This window comes from Microcaecilia unicolor, chromosome 7 (genome assembly GCF_901765095.1).
Source record: "Microcaecilia unicolor chromosome 7, aMicUni1.1, whole genome shotgun sequence".
NCBI lineage: Eukaryota > Metazoa > Chordata > Amphibia > Gymnophiona > Siphonopidae > Microcaecilia > Microcaecilia unicolor.
In genome coordinates this window covers 239,993,390-240,017,471 of record NC_044037.1, presented here as the reverse complement: position 1 = coordinate 240,017,471, position 24,082 = coordinate 239,993,390, and the positions used below count along the sequence as shown (strand labels likewise).

At 41.8% G+C, this 24,082-nt stretch overlaps 2 protein-coding genes across 2 annotated transcripts in view; one reads left to right on the top strand and one right to left on the bottom strand.

Annotated features, from left to right (window-relative positions):
* Positions 1-18,626, top strand: part of SLC4A10 (solute carrier family 4 member 10) — a 185,401-nt gene extending 166,775 nt beyond the window's left edge. The window contains exons 20-21 of the mRNA XM_030209786.1: positions 10,145-10,183; positions 17,024-18,626. Coding sequence (XP_030065646.1) covers positions 10,145-10,157 — 13 coding nt within the window. The 3' untranslated portion in view covers positions 10,158-10,183; positions 17,024-18,626. The remainder of the gene's footprint in view (positions 1-10,144; positions 10,184-17,023) is intronic.
* Positions 18,627-20,658: 2,032 nt separating this feature from the next.
* DPP4 (dipeptidyl peptidase 4) overlaps positions 20,659-24,082 on the bottom strand; it is a 187,345-nt gene continuing 183,921 nt past the window's right edge. The window contains 2 exon segments of the mRNA XM_030209009.1: positions 20,659-22,543; positions 22,546-22,588. Of these exon segments, the coding sequence (XP_030064869.1) occupies positions 22,491-22,543; positions 22,546-22,588 (96 nt within the window). The 3' untranslated portion in view covers positions 20,659-22,490.

The following is a 24,082-nucleotide window of genomic DNA, read 5'->3' as shown; positions in this document are numbered from 1 at the left end:
CTCCAGTTATGTGCCGAAGTTTAGGAGCAACCACTTATGCCATGTCTATGGCTGGCATAATTGTTGGCATATAAAATCAGCAGTTGGGCGTGTAAACACATCTGTTCTATAAAGTTCACGCAGGAATAATTGGCATGCCCTCGATATGCTTGTGCCCCTCCAATGGCATTGCCCCCTTTGCAGTTGCGTTTTGGAGAAGTTAGGCACTCACATTACAGAATAGGGGCATAAGTCAGTTAATTGAACAACTGCTAATTAGTGCTTGTTAACGTCAATTATTGTTACTTATCTCCAATTAAGTGCCAACTAGATAATTATGTGTGTAATTAACCCTATTTTATAACTGAGCACATATTTGCATTCCCATCTTTAGGCACTATTTCGTGAGCACATGCCAAATAGCATGGGATGAACTTCACCAAATGTTAATTGATGTGTGCATGTTAATTCCTACAGTTTGTAGGCACTGGATCAGGCTCTTCGAAAACAGACTCAGGATTCCCAATGTGAAATTAAAGATATTTATTTAAGATGACTCGACACGGTCTTCTAGTAACGGTCTTTAAAAAGATCGTTAATAAAAGCACTACAGCGGCATTTCACATGCTATCCATACTTTTGCTTTTATTAATGGTCACTTTAAAGACCAGCTTATGTTTATTTTACAAGACGTATTGCCAAGGATAGATGTGATTGCCAAGTGTGTGCCGAAACATGGTACCGTGTCGAGTCATCTTAAATATCTTTAATTTCACATTGGGAGTCCTGAGTCTGTTTTCTAAGAGCCTAATCCAGTTCCCACTCCTTGTATTTTGGCTTTGTCCATCCCGTGGGGCTTTTGTGTTCTTTAAACTTTTTTTTTTTTGCAAGTTCTACAGTTTAACATCTGTTTTGGATGAGGTGTGAAATTTTAAGTTGGTCCAGTTGTCAGGACACTCCAAGATGTTGTATAGTGTTTTTCAAACTTGGAGTGACATTTCAGTCCTGGGATGCAACACATGGTCCTGATCCCAACTTTTATCCAGTAGAGCTTTTTATGGAGGGAAGAAGCTTAATATATGATTCCCAGCTTTGTGCAACTCTTGGGAAATTTAGCCACAGAGCAGGAATAATCCTATGTTATTCTGACAATGATTGCAGAAGAGTGCGGGACTACTAGCACCATGCTTTTGAATATGCTCTGTAATTTTGTTCTTAATAATAGTCTCTGCCATTTTGCCTGGCACCGACGTCAGACTCTATAATTTCCCGGATCTCCTCTGGAACCTTTTTAAAAAATCGGCGTTACATTGGACACCCTCCAATCTTCCGGTACCATGCTCGATTTTAAGGATAAATTACATATTTCTAACAAAAGCTCCACAAGCTCATTTTTCAGTTCTATCAATACTCTAGGATGAATACCATCCGGTCCAGGAGATTTGCTACTCTTCAGTTTGTAGAACTGCCCCATTACATCCTCCAGGTTTACAGAGAATTCATTAAGTTTCTCCGACTCGTCAGCTTCGAATACCATTTCCGGCACCGGTATCCCACCCAAATCTTCCTCGGTGAAGACCGAAGCAAAGAATTCATTTAATCTCTCTGCTACGGCTTTGTCTTCCCTGATCACCCCTTTTACTCCTCGGTCATCTAGCGGTCCAACCGATTCTTTTGCCGGCTTCCTGCTTTTAATATACCTAAAAAAAATTTACTGTGTGTTTTTGCCTCCAACGCAATCTTTTTTTCGAAGTCCCTCTTAGCTTTTCTTAACAGCGCTTTGCATTTGACTTGACATTCCTTATGCCATTTCTTTTTTTTTTTTTTATTAAGCTTTTAACAAACATAACTTCACATTTATGGATGATAATACACAATTTGGAAATGTCCAACGGAAATAATTTCTATACATAAGTTTTAAACATTATATTGACCACAAGTTAAAGAAATTGATCCAAGAAGGAAGATTATTCAAATAATCTAAACAGAAATAAATCAGTAACACAATTTACTTAATGATGCGCCCGACCTGGGTAGTTCTACCTGCTCCGGTTAATCAGTGTTCATATAGGATTACACCTTAACATTTACTTCTTCCCTACTTATTATAAATTCCTCCAGCTGTTTGGGGTCAAAGAATTGAAACTGTTTAGACTGAAATACAATTCTACAAACACAAGGAAATTTTAACAGGAAACTAGCTCCTATTGCCAAGTTCTTGTGCGCAAAGCCAAAAAGGCTTTACGCCACTTTTGAGTCTCTCTTGATAAGTCAGGGTAAATTCTTATTTTTGACACCAAAAAGTGTCTTAATGAGAGCCTCAAAACTGCATCCCTATCAATCTCCAAAGCAAAAGTTACTATTAACGTTGCTCTCTTTGTAATAACCTCTAATGATGACTCCAAAAAGGCAGTTAGATTCATCTCTCCACCCTCTTGAGGAAATTTTTCTGATACCCTAGGATCAGTTTGTAAGTAAAATGCACGAGTAATGGGTGGAAGAGATGTGTCTAACATACCCAGTATTTCTACAAGATATTTTTTTACCATTTGTACTGGGGATATTAGTGGAGAACTAGGAAAATTTATTAGCCTTAAATTAAGTCTTTTAGACTGGTTCTCAAGATATTCCCGCCGTCGGGAAGTAAAGTTCTTTTCTTTAATCAGCGTTTGACCCAAAAGTTCCATCTTTGAAGTTCTTTCAGTAAGATGTTTTACTTCCTCGGTTTGAGAGTCAGTCTTTTTCATCTGAGATAATGCAGCCTCTGATAAAGTTTTAATAGTCCCTGCATTTTTAACCACCAGAGATTGTAGGGAGGAGTATGCTGTAAAGGTTAAATCCCATAGAGGGGCATAATCGAATGAAAACGTCTATCTCCATGGGCGTTTATCTCCGAGAACGGGTCCGTGAAGTGGTGGACCGACCCGTATTTTCGAAAAAAATAGACGTCCATGTTTTATTCAACAATGTGTGAGCTGGGCGTTTTTGTTTTTCAGCGATAATGGAAAATGAAAGCACCTAGCTCAAAAATGAATAAATCCAAGGCATTTGTTCGTGGGAGGGGCCAGGATTCGTAGTGCACTGGTCCCCCTCACATGCCAGGACACCAACCGGGCACCCTAGGGGGCACTTTTACGAAAACAAAAAAAAAGGTGAAAGAGCTCCCTTCCCTTGTGTGTTGAGCCCCCCAAACCCTCAAAACCCACCGCCCACAAGTCTACACCATTACTATAGCCCTAAGGGGTGAAGGGGGGCACCTACATGTGGGTACAGTGGGTTTGGGGGCGGTGTGGAGGGCTCCCATTTACCAGCACAAGTGTAACAGGTGGGGGGGGGATGGGCCTGGGTTTACCTGCCTGACGTCCACTGCACCCCCTAATAACTGCTCCAGTGACCTGCAAACTGCTGCCAGGGAGGTGGGTATGACATTTGAGGGTGAACATAAAAAGTTGTGAAACGGCATATTTTTGTGGTGGGAGGGGGTTTGTGACCACTGGGGGAGTCAGGGGAGGTCATCCCCGACTCCCTCCAGTGGTCATCTGGTCATTTAGGGCACTTTTTGGGGCCCTATTCGTGGAAAAACAGGGTCCAGGAAAGTGCCCTAAATTTTCGCTAAAAACGCATATTTTTTTTTTTTTTATTATTTGTTTATTAATTTCAGTATAATTAACAAGCATAACTTGTTTATGAAATACAGCCAGAGAGATTATGCCATATAATTAATTAAACAAAGGGGAAAAAAATAATTAGCTTCTTCAGACCACAATTCAAAAATGGAGGAACAAAAGAATAGAGAAGATTACAAGTAGAAATAGATATTAAGGAAATATTCGCTGCATACTCCCAATCAAAATTACTTATTAGATGTTATTTAAGTTGCTTTAAATCTAAAAAGATTTTAACTGATCTGGTGAATAGAAAACATACTTATTTAAACCCAACTTAACATTACATTTGCATGGATAGGCAAGAAAAAAAGAACCCCCTATCTCCAATGTCCTTTTTCTCATTGCCAGAAAAAGTTTTCTTTTTGCTGGTTTGCTTTGTAACGTCCGGGTATATCCATATCCTTTCTCCTCCAAAAGGGGTAGTGGAATTTTTGAAGTAGTTTCTCATAATGGCATTCAAGTCCTGCTCAAATACCAGAGAACTATGAGGGTCGCCCTATCAGTACATTTATCTAAAGTTTGTTCTAATAGAGCAGATATATCCAAATTGCCATTTGTTTGCGGCAAGTTCTGTGTTTCCCCAGTCTTTTCCATAGGATTCCCAATATAGTAAATTTTATTTACTGGCGGCAAACTTTCAAGGGGAAATTTTAAAATCTCATTTAGATATCTTCTAAAGAGATCAGAAGGAGAGTTTCCTAGGAGTTTTGGGAAATTAAGCAATCGTAGATTCAGTCTTCTATTGTAGTTCTCAATCTGTTCAATTCTGCGCCGAACATCTCCACTATCTCTTATTACTGCATTCTTAAATTCGTGTAGCAAATCTACTTCTTTTTGGATATTCGTAATCTTTGTTGAGGTTTCTGTTTTAACTTGCTCTATCGTACTTTCAATTCCTCAAATTTTCATTCATGGCATGAACTTCCCCAGACGTTTTTAACAACGTTTCATTCATTCCACTCAACATAGTCCCAAATCAAATTTAAATTTACCTCCGGTTTCCTCCCGAGATAATCTTCTCAGGGCTCGGCAGCAAGTATTGCAGCTCAGGTCCCTCAACTGGCGCCTCTCCAACCACACTTCCGGTGGTGTATGGGGTCGCCCCAAGGGCTGCTAACGCTGCCGGACACGGAGGGAGCAACTGCGATGGAGGAGACAGGGAGGTTTCATCAACCGGTGGAGACACCGCTTCTCCGGTGCGTTCCACTACGGTATTACCTTCCCTTGATACTTGGGAGAGTGATGACAAAAATCGATCCAAACTTAGTTGGGTTGGTGTTGAGGTAGCGGAGGGTAAGGGATCCTTCTTCACCACCCCCTTTTCTCTTTGTATGGCGGCATTTTAGAAGAGGGAAATCGCTTTACCCAAGTAAGTTGGAACGCTGTTAGAACAGCTCTATGCAGCGGCAGCCATCTTGTTCCCCCCACCAAATTTCTAACACACTCATAAAGCAACCCAAAACTGTTTCAGATTCCAAAAACGCATATTTTTTTCCATTATCGGCGAAAGGGTGCCTATCTCTGATCGGCCGATAACCACGCCCCAGTTCCACCTTCACCACGCCTTTGACACGCCCCCATCAACTTTGTCCGCATTCCGCGACGGAGTGCAGTTGAAAACGTCCAAATTCGGCTTTCGATTATACCGCTTTATTCGTTTTTGTGAGATAAACGTCTATCTCCCGATTTGGGTCGCAATATAGGCGTTTTTCTTTTTCAATTATAAGCTGGATAGTGACTCTAAGGTTACTACGGCTGGCTTTTCCATTTTCCCAGCAGTAAACTCAGGAAGTGGTGCATTAGCAGCCAGCTCCAGGGTACTCACTGTCTGTGTGGACAGCGCCAACGGTGATATCACCACTGGAACTTCTGTGCTAACAGTACTTTGATCTCCATAAATCTCCATCAGGCTCCCTCCCTGTGCACATCGAACTCCATTCCGGGCTGAGGCATCTGGGCTCTGAGGGAAACGTTCACTTCCTGGTTGCAGGGGCGCCGCACGTTCGACGGGGCTCAGGGAAGCCCCGTCCTCACTGACAGCCAGCGTCGAAGCGCCAGCCTCTTCGGAAAGAGTGGAAACTCTCCCAGGACCCAGCGCGACGCTGAATTCCTCCATTTTCGCCTGCCGTAGCTGGTTTGACCTGCCAGGGAGAGAGGGAATCTCCCTGACTTTGCCTCTCCTTTTTCCCATGGCGAGAATCAGGTAGGAACCACTAACCGCCCGCGTTTCAAAGGAGGAAGTAGGACGCGTCTGGTCGCGCAACTCAGACCGTCACCATCTTGGATCTCACGAATTCCTCCTTATGCCATTTCTTATTATTTTCTTTTAGCTCTAATAGCTTCCTTCACCTCACTATTTAACCACGACGGCTGTCGTTTGGTCTTCCGTCCTCCTTTTTTAATACGCGGAATATATTTGGCCTGGGCTTCCAGGATGGTGTTTTTGAACAGCATCCACGTCTAATGTAAATTTTTGACCCTCGCAGTCGCTCCTCTAAGTTTTCTTTTCACCGTTCTTCTCATTTTATCATAGTCTCCTTTTTTAAAGTTAAATGCTAACATATTTGATTTCCTATGTATACTTACTTCAAAGCTAATATCAAATCCAATCATATTATGATCACTGTTATCAAGCGGCCCCAGCACCATTACCTCCCGCACCAGATTATGCGCTCCACTAAGGACTAGGTCTAGAATTTTTCCTTCTCTCGTCGGATCCTATACCAGCTGCTCCATAAAGCTGTCCTTGATTTCATCAAGGAATTTTACCTCCTTAGAGTGTCCCGATGTTACATTTACCCAGTCAATAGCGGGGTAATTGAAATCACCCATTATTTACATTTACAGCAGCTCAGTGAGCAAGCCAGGCAAAAAGCCAGGGACCACCCAGTGGTAAGGGCCCCCTGCTGTTAAATTAAACTACTCTAATGCATTGGCTTCCTGCTTTCTGTACCCACAATCAAGCCTCTTTCTCCCCCCCCCCCCTTTGCAGGTCCAGCATCTCTCTAGCCTCAACTCCCCAATTTTGTGGTAGGTTGCTGGCTGTGACAGCAATGAAAACAGGTTGCCTCTGGCTTGCCCCTGAAAACGTTTTCTCTACTGCATCCCTCCTCCTCTGATGCAACTTCCTGTAGGCAGGGCACAGCAGCGGGGAAGGCCCTGGAAAGGCCAGTGGGAGATATCACTGTTAGACTAGAGGACCAAGGTGGGGGGGCACTAGAGAAAGATAGAGGTCCCACAGAGGGGGATGGAGATATGTTGGGTCTGTACAGGGGAGAGACATACCCTGTGAGAATAGAAGGGAAAGAGATACTGGACCTGAGAGAGAGAAGCAGAGAGAGAGAGAGAAGAGCAAACGGGGGAGGGTAGAGGGGGGAGGGAGAGATGATGGACCCGGGGGAAGTTGAGGGAAAAGAGAAAGAGACTGGATTAGGTTGGAGGGTAGGGGGGAGAGAGAGCGAGAGAGAGAGAGAGAGAGAGAGAGAGACGCTGGACCGTGGAGTAGGAAGGCAGGAACAGCATGGGAGAGACAGAGAGATACAGAGAGATTCTGGCCACAGGGTGGGGATGCAGGAGAAAGGGAAGAAAGAAGTTGGAAATGAGGAGGCATAGGCACACAGAGAAGAGATACTGGGCATGGTTAGAATATAGGGACAGGGACATAGTGGAGTGATGCTAGATATAGAGGGGAGATGTTGGACAGAGTAAGATAGGGACTTTGAGGGCAGATGCTGCATATGGTGGAAGGATAGGATCACTGAGAGGGCATATGATGAACATGTGAGGAGGATAGGGACAGGGATACAGAAGGCACTATCACCTCTTTTATCCTGCTGGTTATCCCTCTCCTTATGCACCAAGCATCCTTCTGGCTTTGGCCACTGCTTTTTCTACCTGTTTGGAGACCTTAAGATCACCAAACACAATCACCCCCAAGTCCTGTCTGAAGTTTTGCTTGAAAATAGTAAAACCTATTTAATGTTGCCTGTTTTGGATGGCAGGAAGTTGACAGATAAACATTTTGCATGATTCTTTCCACCTGACAGCCACAGCAGGTGCCATAAAAATAAAGAGTAGTAGACATACAAACCTGCTGTAATGCAACCCTAAAATTCTGTCAAGGGCTTGCTGACATCCTGGGGATCCATAACAGCAGAATTCTAGTGCTTTGTGATGTCAACAAAAACAAAAATGAAATTGATAGCCTAATGAATGTTGTCTGCTGATTCTGTTTTTGTTCTATATAGAGCTTGAGTGTTAGCTTAGTGTGAAGTGTAAACATGCCAATCAAAAGCAGTGATAATGCTGGAATTCAGCATCTCAGTCATGTTGATTGTTGGATGTTGACTTATAGCTGAGCCAGGAGAAAATCAATTCCATTATTCACATATTATGGATTCTTTACATTTTCACAGCAACAAGGTAATTTTTATGGGGGTGTGAAGTTTTGGGGCCCTTTTACTAAAGTGCATTAACCACTTACCCCCGAATTCTATAAATGGTGCTCAAAAATGGGTACTGGAAAATATCAGCACTAAGCATGATTCTACAAACGGTATGCATCCTTTACAGAATCATGATTAGCTCCATGTGCAAATTCTAATTGGTGCCAATTAATGCCAATAATTGGTTGTTAGAGGCCAATTTTTGCTCATTAATGGCTCATTAGCCAATTGTGCATATCTTAGGTTTGCACGCAAATTTAGGAGTTCAAATCTGGGCTGCTTGCTTACAAAAAGCCAGAAGTTTTGTTGTGTGATACAGAAAGGTTTGTGTTTGTATCTTCATTTGGTTTTGTGAACCAAAGACCATCCATAGGAAGACAAATTTTGCTGTGATTTTTCTAATAGACCCCTTGATGCAGGCATCTGCCGAAACACGGGCCATGTTGGGTCTCTGAATAAAGCTACTTCCTCTGGAATTTGCTCCCTCTTGTTCTACCTGTGGCCCTATACACTTCTATTGTCCTATGATTTAATGTGTTGCTGTTTCCCTCTGATCTGTATGATTGGCCCAAATCTGGGGGCCATGCATAGAATCTGGGTTTTAATGCGCATTTAACATATGAAAACAGGCTACTGTGTGATTATGTTAATGTGTTATGTGGTAGTTTCCCTGTTTCCACACGTGAAACCTGTGTGGTTGCATTTTGTAGAATTTGTGTTTCAGGGAGTGAGGCATGGGTAGAAAGTGGGTATGGAAATGTTAGCCAACTAGAGTGTTAAACTTAATGTGCCTTAACTATCTGTAGGTACCACATACTAATGGTAACATTAACACATGAGCTGCATTAAGAAATGTAGGAAACATCCCCAGGAGGTACCATTTAAATCTGGCTTAGCGGGTAGTAAAATCCTACGTTTCAACATGTTAAGCCCAGATTCTAGTCACCCTCTTTGGTGGTACTGTAGATATTTATACCTGGATGTGTAGATAGCTGCATAAATGACTCTGCATAAATATGCCAAAATACAAGAAAAGCAAACACTGGGCCTTCAGGATTGAGAAAAATGTTAAGCTTTTATTCTGACAATGACCCGACACAGGCCATGTTTCGGCGCGCAAACGCCTGCATCAGGAGTCAAGAAAATCCTATAGGTCTGCTCGTGGACATATAAGATAAGATAAACAATCAGGATATACTTCCCAAAGTTTATTGATAGTCCGTATACACTTCAAAATGCAGTTGGTAGAAAAAACCACCAAAAGGTTTTCTACTGACGGTGTTTTGAAGTGTATATGGACTATCATAAACTTTGGAAATATATCCTGATTGTTTATCTTATCTTATATGTCTGCGAGCAGACCTATAGGATTTTCTTGACCTCTGATGCAGGCGTTTGCACGCCGAAACACGGCCCGTGTCAGGTCATTGTCAGAATAAAAGCTTAACATTTTTCTCAATCCTGAAGGCCCAGTGTTTGCTTTCTTGTGCTTCTGTTTATATTGTATGCCGTTACCCTCTCTTTTTTTTATGACTCCTTATAATATACCAACTGGTGCAAAAGTGTTCATTTTGAAATGATAGTGTTTATTTTCCAGTGGACATGCACAGCGGTGAAGTTCGGTGGAACACACCAGTACTGCATAGATTATAATACAGCATAATTTATGCATGTACATGACAGATATTGGCATGGCTGATGTAAATATCCATGCTTAACTACTTACGATAGTATTTTGTAAAGACAAGTAGGCACCTGCGTGTCTTTATAAACTACTAGGCACTCTCTGATAAAGTTACCCTCTGCATGTTTTAGTGCCCAATTTCCATGTGTGCCATTCGGAGCAGTAAAAAGAATAAGTGCTGTTTGGATATTCAAATGCCTACATATAATACATGTAAACTGTTTTGGTTGTACCACAAAAAGGTGGTATATCAAATCCACGCTCCTCCTAAAGAAAGTATAGATGTAATAATGCTCTGTATTGATTTCCATACATTATATATTTCCATTATTCTAATTAATTATTTCATATTGCATTTCTGTCACAAGCTCCCCCTCCTAATCTCTTTAGAAGCTGATTCCTCAAAGGTAAGATCTTCTCCCTGATACTCACCTTAGATTGCACGTTATCGTATTTTGCACTCATTTCCTTAAAATTTGGCAAGTCTGTCTTCTATAGTTTTGGGATGACAAAAAAATGGCAAGAGTCGCAGGCCATTAATAAAAAAAAGAAATATAGGCTACAACAATTTTCAATAATGAATGCTTTAAAAGAAATTCAGAGCAAAAAATGCTTCAAGACTATAAAACATACATTTTGCATAGTATTTTAAAGTTATCCCTTTAAGGGGCCCTTTTACAAAGCATGGTAGGGCTACTGCCATGTTCCCCTGCACCAAATTGGGACGACTGCAGGATTCCGGTGGTAATTTCCACCCCCTGATGTGCATCATTTTGACATTTACCACACGGACATTTCTTTTCGAAAAATGAAAGCAGTTCTTTTATCCACTGTGGTAAAAGGGGGTCTCAGCGCATGGCACAAGCACTTGCTGATGCTACCACAGGCCCCCTTTTACCGCAGCTTGATAAAGGACCCCTAAATTAGGACAGCTATTTTTCTGGTCCTAAAGATGAACAGATATTAGCACTATGCATTTAACATTAAACCTACCTCTAGAATATTTCCTGTAAATGCTTACTCCTAAATAAAAGCTTTAGGCTGTAGTAAGAAAAAAAAAAAAATCATAAAATCCTGAAGTTAAAAATACATATGGGGTCGTGTTCAAAGCAATTGAAATTGCATGGTTTGGGCCTAACTGGGGATATTGGGGCGGCAATTAACTGGATAGTGCTTTCTTAATATCCCCTCTAACTGCGCATTCTGAACCGGCCTGTTTGTGGGTGGTCTGGGGGCAGAGTTGGGGGCGGAGTTAGGGCAGTGCATCTACCGAGCTGTTAGCAGAGATATTCAATCTACTTAGGGTTACCATATTTGGTCCCCCTAAAAGAGACACATGCCTCGCCCCCCGCCCACTGTCACAACCCCTACCCGGCCCCCCCGTCACATATCACCCCATCCCTTTCACCCCTCCCCACCCCCCTAAGGGTGTCCTATCCCCTCCCCTTACCTTACTGGTCTAGTGGCCACTTCACTCTCAGGGGCCATTTTGAATCAGCACCGGGACCGTCAGCATTGCAAGGGGAAGAGACAGAATGCAGGACAGTGCGCCGGGCAGGAAAAGGGGGGCTCTTTCCTGCCCCAAAGAGGTCACTAGACCACCAGGAAGTAGAGTAAGATAGGGGAGGTGATAGGATACATTAGGCCTGCCCCCCAGCCTGCCCGTTGTCCGAAATCTGACAAACGGGCAGGCTGGCAAAACCCCGCCTGGTTGCCTGGCCATGTCCTCAAAAAGAGGACATGTCGGGGTAAAACCGGACAAATGTAACCAGCTTAGAAAGTGCATAAAGGGGCCCTTTTACTAAGCTGTGCTTACCGCAGGTACTACTGCAGGGCACGCACACTTTCCACATATTACAAATTATTTCTTTTTTAGCGCTGGGGGTGTGTTTGGGGATGGAGAGTAGGTGTGCCCAGCACTAATTGGTTAGGAAAGCTACAGTGCATGAGCCCTTACCTCCTAGAAAATAGCTGTAGTTCTAACGTACTAATGAAAAATTAGTACGTGGCCATTACTGCTAAAATGGAAAATGCAACCATTTTACAGATACACTAAAAGTGGCCTCAGTGTGGGAAATGCACACACAAGTCAAAGCACAGGCTACGTTTTAGTGCAGCTTAGTAAAAGGGCCCCAGAGTTAGGAAAGGAAAAAGGCTGTCCTAACTTATTGCGGTAAAGTGAACCAGGCACCAGTCTGAATATTGTCCGGTGTCCGGTTAACTTCTAGGTCTGGCCCCGATGTCCTACTATCACCCTTCCTCCCTGGCAATCCCCCCCCCCCCGATACATCCAAACTCCTCCTGATCCCCCTCCCTCCTTCCTTTCATCCCCCACCTGGAAATAGACCAGGACCCTCATCCTCCCCTCCCCCCCCTCTGAATGGTTGACGGGAGTCCCCCTTTGGGATGCGTACTACTGATCCTCCTGCCACCCTCCTTTGGAAGCCAATAAAGCCCCCTAATGGAATCTCCCTGCCTCCCACACCCCTATCCTCCCACGGTAGCTGGCTTACCTGCCTATTGCCCTGGTAATCCAGTGGGATAATGGGCAGGAGCGATGCCCACTTGATCTTGCCTGTTGCAGCAGCCTCTTTAAAATGGCTGCCGTGACCTGTAGCGACAGCCTCGTGGTATGTACACTATCGTAAGGGTGGAGCTTGCAGTTCTGGGAGGCAGGGGGATCCCATGGGTGGCTTTCTTGACTTCCAGGTGTGGGAGGGGGAGCAGGCATCCTAAAATGTGAACATTTATTTATGTTGGTCCTGGGTAAATATCAACCGGAACCCGCATAAGCTCTGGCAGCTAGTATCCTGGGAATTAGCCTTGGATATTCAATTGCCGATGGCCAGACATGGCCCAGCATTGAATATCCAGGGACAATTCTGGCCGTGGCAGTCAGCATTTAAAAAATCACTGGCTTCCGTAGCTGAATATAGACTGGTATATGACCAAATTTATGCATTCCCTAGCTTCAAAGTTAACAAAAAGTAAAATGTATGTGATTACTACACAAAACATTTTGAATACTGGCCTGCTGGTTTATAGTTTCTGTAGTCCATAATGTTTCTGTAGCGATGACAGGAGAAACAGGAAAATATTAATTAACATGAGCTTAAGGCTGGTTTCCAAACTTTGTCATCCCAAACTAGCATTTTGCTTTCTTAAATGTGTTGTTTTTTCGTGAGCAGCAAAAATAAGAAGCACAGTAGGTAACTTGGAGGCCTGCCTTTGAAAACTCAATGTGCTCAGGATCTCCACTTAAATATTAGGCCTGGAGCGGGTTTACAGATTGACAGTTGAAGGGAGAAAGCTGTAGACGCCAAGACTCCTCCTAAAAGTACAAGTTTCAGTGTGTCTTTTTTCTATCTGCTTTATGCTCTTTAGTTTTGTGAATGAGATTACAAATATCCTCAAAGGAAAATTGTCAGGAACAATGATACATTTTAGAGGGAGGTGCACAGGGGGGGGGGGGGCAAAAAAATCTTGTTTCAGTTTAGTATTTTTGACCTTTTTCTTCATGTTTGGATTTTTTTTTTTTCAGTTTGTTTCATGCATTTGGGTCAATAAAAGTTTTACAAATGTTTGATATTCTAACATGCACAAGTTGACTTTATCTGCATCACTTCCTAGGTTAATGTGCATTAAATTCATTTTGTATGCAGTAAAAAATGTTAAAGCATGTTAACAAACCGAACGTGTGCTAATAAATGCACGTTTAACATCTTGGTGCTTCTACTCACAAGTTCCAAACCTGTCCTAACTCATCCCTTTTTTTGTGCCTGGGACATTTACTTCTTAAAATATTCCATTTGCTGTAGCTTTTGAACACAATCTGGGGGCAATATTCAACTGTTTAGACATTACATAAAAAGCATTGCAATGGGACACACTGAGGCATCCCGCGGTAATGTGCTGCTCAGCACACACTAATTCCACACTAGAAATATTTTTATTTTTCAGCACAGGAGGCATGCCTATCGGTGGAGAGTAGGTATGCCCTGCGCTAATTGGTTAATGTGGGCGCATTGCCATGTGCTGCCTGATTAGCGCAAGAGCCTTTACCGCTTGCTAAATAGGTGGCAGTAAGGGCATGGCTATTAATGGAAAAGACTGAAAAGCAGCCATTTTGCTGCCACACTAAAAGTGTCCACAGCATGTGAAAGCTCACATGCTAAAAGCAGTGCCAGACACTTTTTAGTGTGGCTTAGTAAAAGGACCCCTAAATGAATAAAGTTATAGAATGACATGGGGACCCGCAGTAACTGCAGGATGGGAATGGGAACAGATCCCGCGGGGATGGGGAACAGAGACAGATCCCACAGGGACGGGGCAGAGATGGGGACAGATCCCGATGTCACTTTCTACTTTCAAGCCTGTTAATTAACTGGACTGTTATTTATGTTTGATTGATGCAGATGACAATATTTGTATTTTTTTGGAAAAACGAGCAAACATGCTGGCCAAAGCTAGCAGAATTTGCATGGGGGATCGATCCTGTACATCCTGCTACCAGCACTTCTTCTAAGAAGACATCTTCTATTGCAGGAGGGACTGTGGAAGACAGGAGAGCTAAACTGAATCCTGAGATTGTTGATGACTTCTTATTCATCCATAGATTACAAAATCATAACAGTGCTTCATAAGGCATAATTATCCCCTCTAGGGCATACAGAACGGGTTGTATTTTGTACCCCTGGACATTTTAACAGGGTGGATTAAGATTCCTTGGGGTAGTAGAAGTTAGCTATTGTTGGAATTGGAAGGGTAGAGGGTGGTGGTGGTGGGAGGGTTTTATTCTTATTGTTGTTTCTATTTGTATTTAAACACAACAGTTGCACAGCATATTGTTCCTTTTTATACTTTAATAAAAAGATTTAAATATAAAATCATAAGTGTTCGAGGCTTCTGCAGATGAGAACAGAGCCCACGGGGATGGGATGGGGTCAGGGACGGAACCTGCAGGGACGGGGCGGGGATGGAGACAGCCAGAGCCTGCAGGGACGGGGTGGGGACAGAGACAGAACCCATGGGGACGGGACAGAACCTGCTGGGATGGGGCAGGGATGGAGACAGGGCCTGCGGGGATGGGACCGAGACGGAGATGAGGCCAAACTTTATGCCAGTGTCATTCTCTAAAACATTATCTGGATAACTCTGCCATGGCACACTACTACTACAAATCATTTATATAGTGCTACTAGATTTATGCAGTGCTGTACACATTATATGCAGGTACTTTCTCTGTCCCTAGAGGTCTCACAATCTAAGTGTTTGTACCTGGGGCAATGGAGGGTTAAGTGACTTGTCCAAGGTCACAAGGAGCTGCAGTGGGAACTGAACCCAGGTTGCCAGGATCAAAACCTGTTGCACTAACCATTAGGCCACTCCTCCATTTTTTTACAGCCAAAATTTATGCACTGGCTAATTTCATAAGTGCTTTTGAAAATCAACCCTGTATAGTTTACTAGCAATGATTACCTAAACATCTATATTCCCCAAATTGTACATTAGGAGATCAGAGGAATTGTAAAGTCAAACTAATAGAGAATATTATAATGAAACAGATCTGACTGATGGTATCTGTGTGTAAGACAGGGGTTTTATTTTGATTGCTAATGTTTGCTCTCACATCAAGTGCTTTCCCTCACATTTTACCATGCTGGCCATGGGGTGATAGTATCTGAGGATCTAAAGGTGATGAAACAGTGTGACAAGGCAGTGGCTGTAGCTAGAAGGTTGCTAGGCTGTATAGAGAGAGGTGTGACCAGCAAAGAAAGGAGGTGTTGATGCCCCTGTATAAGTCCTTGGTTAGGCCCCACCTGGAGTATTGTGTTCAGTTTTGGAGGCCGTTTCTTGCTAGGATGTAAAAAGAATTGAAACAGTGCAAAGAAAAGCTACAAAAATGGTATGGATTTGCATTACAAGACGTATGAGGAGAGACTTACAGACCTGAACATGTATACCCTGGAGGAAAGGAGACACAGGGGTGATATGATACAGACGTTCAAATATTTGAAAGGTATTAATCCGCAAACGAACCTTTCCGGAGATGGGAAGGCGGGTAGAACTAGAGGACATGAAATGAGATTGAGGGGGGCAGATTCAAGAAAGTATTTTTCATGGAGACAGTGGTGGATACTCGGAATGCCCTCCCATGGGAGGTGGAGGAGATGAAAACGGTAACGGGATTCAAAAATGCGTGGGATAAACATAAAGGAATCGTGTTCAGAAGGAATGGATCCTCAGAAGCTTAATGGAGATTGGGTGGCAGAGCCGGTGGTGGGAGGCAGAGCTAGTGGATGATAGGCGGGGCTAGTGCTGGACAGACTTCTAAGGTTTGTGCCTGAAAATGGCAGATACAAATCAAAGTCAGGTACACACATAAAGTAGCACATATGACTTTACCTTGTTGGGCAGACTGGATGGACCATACAGGTCTTTCTCTGCTGTCATCTATTATGTTACTATGTTCACAGTGACAGTATAAACAGAAGGCACAATGAACTCTCGATGACCCCTCAGTGCACCTCCTTGAAGTTCACGCCTAGCACTACTGGTTGGCTGGCAAAAGGCTACCACATTAATGGCAGCCATCTTCCCTCCTTCCCTCCTTCTGAATGCGCTACATTCATGGTATAAGCCTAACAGAGGTAGAGGATCCAAACCTGGAGTATATAAAGTTACAGCATAAACCATTGGGCTAGCCCAGGCTCCCTCGTTTTGAAAACCATTCTGTCTGGGCTTAGAATGAGGCATATGGCTCAGGCAAGCAATACCACTGTGCAACAATGTCCACCGAGCTGTTGTAGTTCTGCTCACTAACTAGCAATACTATTCCTGGCAAATTGAGTGGTTAGGGATATTAAATGCAAACACCACTGTAGGATGCAAAAGTAGGTTTCCTGATATCTACTGTGATTTCTTGTTTATGCCTTTTTTAAAAAATGTCAGAACTGTCACATAACCCTATGTTTAGAGCCAACTGGTATATGGTGCAATATTAATTTGCTAATTTCTTTGCTTTCATGCTTGCCAATTTGTACATCTGAGAACTTGCTTGCTTGCCAAATAAGTTATAAAACCTCTAACTACAGAGCTTTTTAATTTTGCTTCTGCTTTTCCAGCTTAGCCCATACAGCATGACTAATAAATATAAAATGGAACATTGCACACCAATGCACCAAGAAGACAGATGCAGCTGGGTAACTACACCATTGTGCCTACATGTGTTGTTGTTTTTCTTGTAGCTTTGAAAACAGAATCGAGAAGACAGCAGCCTCAGGGAAGGGTGTCGACAGAGAGATGTCTCTAACTTGTTCTGCAACAAACTGTATTTTTACAAGTCAACAAGAAGTCGTCCATGCACAGTCATCACCAGAAACAGTTTGATCGCCTGATGTAAATTATACCATCAATCTGAAATGCAAACATTCTGAATTATATTAATGATACAATATTTCTTCCGTTCCTTTATTTTAAATATCAGTGTAACCAGCAGCATTGGACGCTTTGCTGTTGCAGAATCTTCTTAAACACAGGGGTTGGCTATAGGTCAACATGGAACTGCTGACAATCTACAAAAGCAAAGCCACCATCAAAATCAAAAAAGATCTTTTGGTAGTTTAGCATTTTACTGTTTTATCTTTGTACTCATGCTGAATAGTTTCATTTTGAAAACCCAGTCCTAAGTGATTTCTTTTTCTTACCAGTTGTAGTGAGCTACTGCACAAAAACCAAAAATGCCATTCTTTTGAGATACTTTAAATACTTCTTGTAAGTAGATTTTTTTCTTGATTTATTCTGTATTTGATGCATAGCAGTTAATATTTAAATTTATGTGACATTTGAGTATATATCACCTATAAAAAGACATACAAATGATTTAAACCTAGTTAAAAATCACCTGCAGTAATAAACAGATCAAGGCTTTGCTAAAATGCAAAGAGTGATTTCATGGAGTAATGTCCAGAGTGTTTTAGAGACTAGGAGCATGTGCATATTTTTAATAGCTACATTATTTTGGGCACTAACATTATTTTTTCTGTTTTATCTATTATTATAAATTTAGTTATTTTTACCATCTAGCTAATGACTATTTTTTCAAATTATTTAACAAACCTCCACATTTATTATGTGAAATTTAAAAACATTTAAAAGATTTCCTGTCATCATTCTGCAGTTCTCACTGTTAAAAAATCTTTTCACCAGCCCATTAAAATGAGACCAATAAAACTAAAACCTACAAGCCATTATTTTGCAGTAATTATGGAATATGTACTCCACCATTACTGTGGGTGAAAAGATGAGCTAAAATTTCATTTAGATATGTCATTATTACATGTGATAGAGAATTGCAAAGCTAAATATCTAAGCCTTGATAGATAGGGATTTTATTTTCCCAGAAAGTGAGTGGAAGAGCATCCTCATGAATGAGGCCCAAAGAATTGCATATGTAGCCAGGAATTGTTTTGGGATTTGTCATAGTACAGAGCTGCTGGATCCTTCTCCTGCTGTGTCCCATAAATCTAAACTCATGATGGTGACTCCTGCAGAATTCAAAATATCCAAGTCACTGCATGCAGCACCTGGAGTGGAATGTAGAAACATCAATATTCCAAGCTCTGACACAGCCCAAGCCTACAGACCTGCCGGGCAAAGCAGCGATGCCAAGTTGTTTCATTAACCAAGGGCTCAATGCAAAGAAACAGGGCTGCTATGGATTGTACTGGCAGATGAGATTTGCATGCCGTAAAATGCCTACATCAATCAATTATACTGTCTGATGAGGTCTTTTCTGGTACATAAATCCTCACTGTCTGGTAATGCACGCCAACCCAGATACTGCAAATGGAATTGGGTCTTATTTGGTAAAACATGGACAAAGTCACAGTTGCAGGTGGCAGCTGCCATTTCCCCCACTGTTGAAGGTAGCATGAGAAACCATGAGTTTTGCACTGGATCGTTGCAGGTTGGCATTTCATTTAGAGGCCCTTTTACTTAGCTACAGTACAAGAGGCCCTGCGTTTGCAGCGGTGGCCATTTTTGCTGCAAGCTAGGGCCCCTTTTACCGCAGCGGAAAAAAATGGCCAAAAATGAAATGGCAGTGCGGTAAGTTTGAACTTGCCACATGGCCATTTTGGGAGGGGCGCCGGTGCCAGAAATGCTAAGCACTTGGGTTGGAACTACTGCCAGCACCTACGTTGGGCCAGCAGTAGTTCCATATTGCCATGCAGCAAGCCTGTGGTCGGCTTACCGCTGCTTAGTAAAAGGGCCCCTTAAAAACTTCCACTGAATGAGATAAAATGGCATTCTGTTGCCAGTGACCATATCAATATATTAACCCCTTGTTAGAACTATCATATTCATCAGAAGTCTCTTTTTTTTTTAGGGTGCTACATTTCATAGGTCATGGAAAGGATTTATTTTGTAGCAAAAAAAATGTTATATTAGGAATTGAAAAGTTTTGTTTAATCCATTTTGTTCAATATTAAGGGTGGTAGTTACTAAGGTATGCTAAGGCAATAATGCATATTTGCCTTTTAATGTGCATTAAACAATATTGTGGGTTGTATTAGCATAACACGTTAGTTTTCAGTCACCACAGAAAACATAATTATGAGATGTAAAGCATGCAAATGCATGAAAAAAACACCTCATCATTATGTAAATTGAATAACACAGAGATTCAACCCCCCCCCCCCCCCCCCCCCCCCCCGAGATGCTCTTCTTTTATGGCAGCTTGACCTCTAGCAGTAGTAACGTAAGGCTACCACTAGGGGTTACTGGCACCATTTTGAACCAAGTGCTAGCAGAGGAAGGAGCGACTGAGCGTCGCTGCAATCCTGGAAACCCTAGACCACCAGGGACTCTTAACAGGTAGGCCTGGGAGCGTGGGGTCTTTTAAATTGAATATATTTTTTTTAATTGATGAGAAGTTAGTAACAGCAACAGTCAAAAAAAAACAATAGGAGAATACATAAACAAGAAATTATAGTACAATACCATATAGCCCATCATCAAGTTTTTCTCAGTTTTCCCCCACCTCCCTCCCTTCCCACCCTTATGCACAGTCCCAGGATACCGCAATCAATAACAACCTCTATCCCCTAGAGAATTCCACCAGATATAGCAAATCGGTTATACCAAGAATGGGAGAGTTCTGTCTCTTCCGACTCTCCCCTACTCACAAATGAGGAGAGAAAAGAAAGCCTCCTTAACAATCTCCCCAACAAATGCAACCCTAAGCCTTCCCAAAATGCTTCAGCTCATTTTAAGAAAGCTGCCTGGGAGCATTGGACCACAGGTAGGCAGCCTGCTGTGGAGTAGCACAGCTTGCGGGGTTGATTGCAAGTTGCTTTATTCACGTACGGCAGGACTCGCTAACCTGCGGTACTGAGGTACCACAGATTAGTGACTCCGGCAAATTAAGGTGCAGTAAAACGTTTTATCGTACCTTAGTAACTGCATCTCTAAATTACAAGTATAGCAGCAATGCAGCTGTGGCAGCAGACTCCCAATATTTTAATATATTTTATAAATTTGGTATAAATTAAGTTGATTTAAATACATTAAGTTCCTTGTATAAACTATTAAGCAGCAGTTGTTAAAATGTTTGATGGTATATTTCTGTTACGTATTTCTGAGTATTATTTTTTACTGCCAGTTTGTCTTTGTGAATTTAATGGCATCCTTATATTAATCCCAACAGAGAATATAATACAATTGTAGTCTTATATTTTATTTACTTCTAATTTCATATTCCTCATGAAAATGACTAATTTCTTGGATGTAATTTATTACAGAAGTTTTAAGTAATGTGTACATGTGAATAGATTATTGTGTTTTTCACAGAACTGGTGTGAAAATAAATATTTATCCTAGCTAAAAGTATTGTGTAGTTTATTTTTTGCAGTATACAACGTTACATAATATACAGTGTTACACAGTAGGGTATTTGCATATGCAATACATGTTTTACTTGCACAAAAGGGCTCTTACATAGAACATAGAAAATGACGACAGATAAAGACCATATGGCTTATCCAGTCTGGCCCCCCAAAAAACCAAATAGAAGTGTCCCCCTAACTGCAAACCACACAATGTACAAAAAAAAAAAAAAGAAGTAGGGGGTAGACCAAATGTATATCTAAACAGTAGGTTAATTAAAAAACAATTTCAAAGACTCAATGCAGTCCTGCGTTCAGCGCTAAATGCACCTGCTTCAGGAGTCAACAAGGTAATCAACCAATGATAACAACACATAAACTGGCACTCATTTGGCTTCGTATGTGCAAGTTTTTATTGCATTATTATTTGACACTGAACTTTGGATTCTCTTGACAGTTTATGTGGTGTTATCATCAGTGGCTGAATACCTTGTTTGACTCCTGAAGCAGGCGTGGTTAGCACCGAACACAGGACTGCATTGAGTCTTTGAAATTGTTTTTTAATAAACCTACTGTTTGGGTATACGTTGGTCTACCCCCTACTTTCTTTTTTTTTTTTTTGTACACTATCCAGTCTGCCCATCCATGCCATCTATTATCTCTACCTCTATATACTTGTCCCATGCTGTCTTGAATTCAGATACAGTCTTGTCTCCACCACCTCCACATGGAGGCCATTTTGTGCACCCTCCACCCTTTCAGTGAAGAAGTATTTCCTTAGAATACTCCTGAGTCTATCCCCTTTCACCTTCACAATGATATTGCGAAAGAGCTGTCTGGAAAGGTTACCTCTTTGAGGATGATCATTGCTGCCCCAGCCCCACTAGGAATTTCACATACTAGGCCTGGTGGGCCTACAGGAGGTATGGGGATTCTGGACAAAAGGGGGGCTTTGGGAGAAGGGTATGTGCTGGTGGACATTAGGAAGGGGGTATATCAGAGGCGTAGCTAGGCAGGGTGTCAGGGGGAAGCGGCCGCTCCCCCAAACAGACTTCCAACAGTGCCAACACCTATTTTTCAGCAGTCTGACACACCTATGTAGTACGCACACACTCCTACACAGTCTGCTTCTCCGCTCCCCTTGGTGTCACAACCTAGCTACCTTTTGGGGTATGTGATATGCTCGTGTGCTGGTCCCTTTAGAAGTAGCCAGAGAAAATTAGTCCATGGCTTGCGGCCTTAAGCTCATGGCCAGGAAATATAATGCCATCTTTTAGCTGGTGTTATCTATCCAAGATAATACAGTTTGCACTATTTGATTTACATAATAATGAGGTGTTTCAGTACAGGATTAAGGTGTAGGTAAACTGGGCACATGCCTAGGACCCAAGAATTTAGGAGGGGCCCTTTGGATATGCTAATTCTTGCCCTGGTAGTCAGTCCTTAAATTAGTCACACTAATCACTGAATGAAAAGTCCACTTTTTATTATTGCTGCTATTTTAGAAAAATAGTGGTTTTATACCCCTCACACTATAATGACAAAGAACACATTTGTAAACAGAGATGGAGGTTACAACACACATGAATCCACATTGAAGTACTGGCTCTTAGCAAACACACTGTATATACAAATATTCTATCACCCAATGGTTTATAGTTAATAACCTCAGTGGTCAAAAGGTTCTTTGGTTTCTTAATTTAGTTTCATTGTCAGAAAAAACATAATTTTCTAATCTCACAGTGAATGGTTGTATTATAGGGTATCATTTATCCCAAAAAGTGGCTTACTACAGCATAATCAATCTTGTGGAAGATTATACATTCTTTTAGGAGAGGGAGAAACACTGCTTGATGAAATGGCTCATGTGAATGTAGATATATTGTTTGCCAGGCCTCCAATCGCATGGTCCTTGTCCGTGTACCACTGAAAAGAATGTCAACATGAATACCACTTGCAATCCAGCTATGTAATTCAGTACAGTAATGGCAGTATCTATGCTGCTGTCTCTACGATGTCTTTTAAATCCTGCTGCAGTGAAATACATTTCAACAAAACTTCTGCATTGTCCACCCTATTAAATATTTGATCATCAAAACGTTAATAATAAACAAAACAAGATACCTGCTTGGTGGCTACAGATCATCAGTCATAGGTGCTAATTAATATATTTCTTGTTAAAATAAGTGCTGCTTTTATCCATAAGAATAGTGTTATGAAGTCCAAACGTTTCAGCAGTTAGCAATTGTATTTTTCGTAGTGCTGCAAGTTATATTTTTCAGGTGTTGTTTTTCTATAATTCACTGGAATTCTATGATCGAAAAAAAATGACTTGCAAAAGGGGATCGCTAAAGTGCTTCATTCTGGATTCATTTTCATATTTGCAAATACGGACCACATTAACCTCTCCTAATTTTATAAAAGTCACCACAAATTGTACGTGCAAATTTGGGCACACGCCCAATTTTTGTGTGTAATGTAATTGAATAATGAGCCAATTAGTGCCAATAATTTGCTTTTTAACAAACCATGATTGTCACTAATTAGATTTAATTAGCATCTATGTGCATAATTTAGGAATGTGTTCTGTGTCTAGATTTTACATGCGGCCCAAAAAAGGGCACGGAAATTGCACTTTGGGGTGTATCGGGGGTGTGGTTTTCAATTACACACGCGATTGGGTCTACATGCATAAATTTAGTTGCACCACTTTTCGTAAGCGCTATTCTATAAAACCATGCCTAACTTTGCGGCCCTTTTAATTAGATGTGTAGGCACCTACACACATACAATGTGCGTCAAATTAGAAACTACCGCATGGCCCGGTGCTAATTCTAAATTTTGATGCATGTCCAAAACGTGTGGCAGAAAATAATTTCTATTTTCTACCACGTGGTGCTAACCGGGTGGTATACGGCAGTGTACGAATGCTGATGATTACTGCCCGATTAACGCGGAGCTGGTGGTGGGAGGCGGGGCTAGTGCTGGGCAGACTTCTACGGTCTGTGCCCTGCAAATGACAGATACAAATCAAGGTAAGGTATACACAAAAGTAGCACATATGAGTTTATCTTGTTGGGCAGACTGGATGGACCGTGCAGGTCTTTTTCTGCCGTCATCTACTATGTTACTATGTTATGTGTGAGACCTTACCAGGCCCAAAATGGATGTGCGCTGATTTTTATTTTGCCACATGACCATTTTTGGCAAAAAAGCCCTTTTTTGCAGGCTCGCTGAAAAATGGACCTGCGCATGTGCAATACATGCACCTACACCAGCACAGGCCATTTTTCGGCATGCCTCAGTAAAAGGGCCCCTTTAATTGCAGTCAATAAAATAACACTTTTTCAGTGACAATTTTTTTAGGCACCATGTATAGAATCTAGCCCTACCTGGCTAACACATTTTAGTAAATGAGAC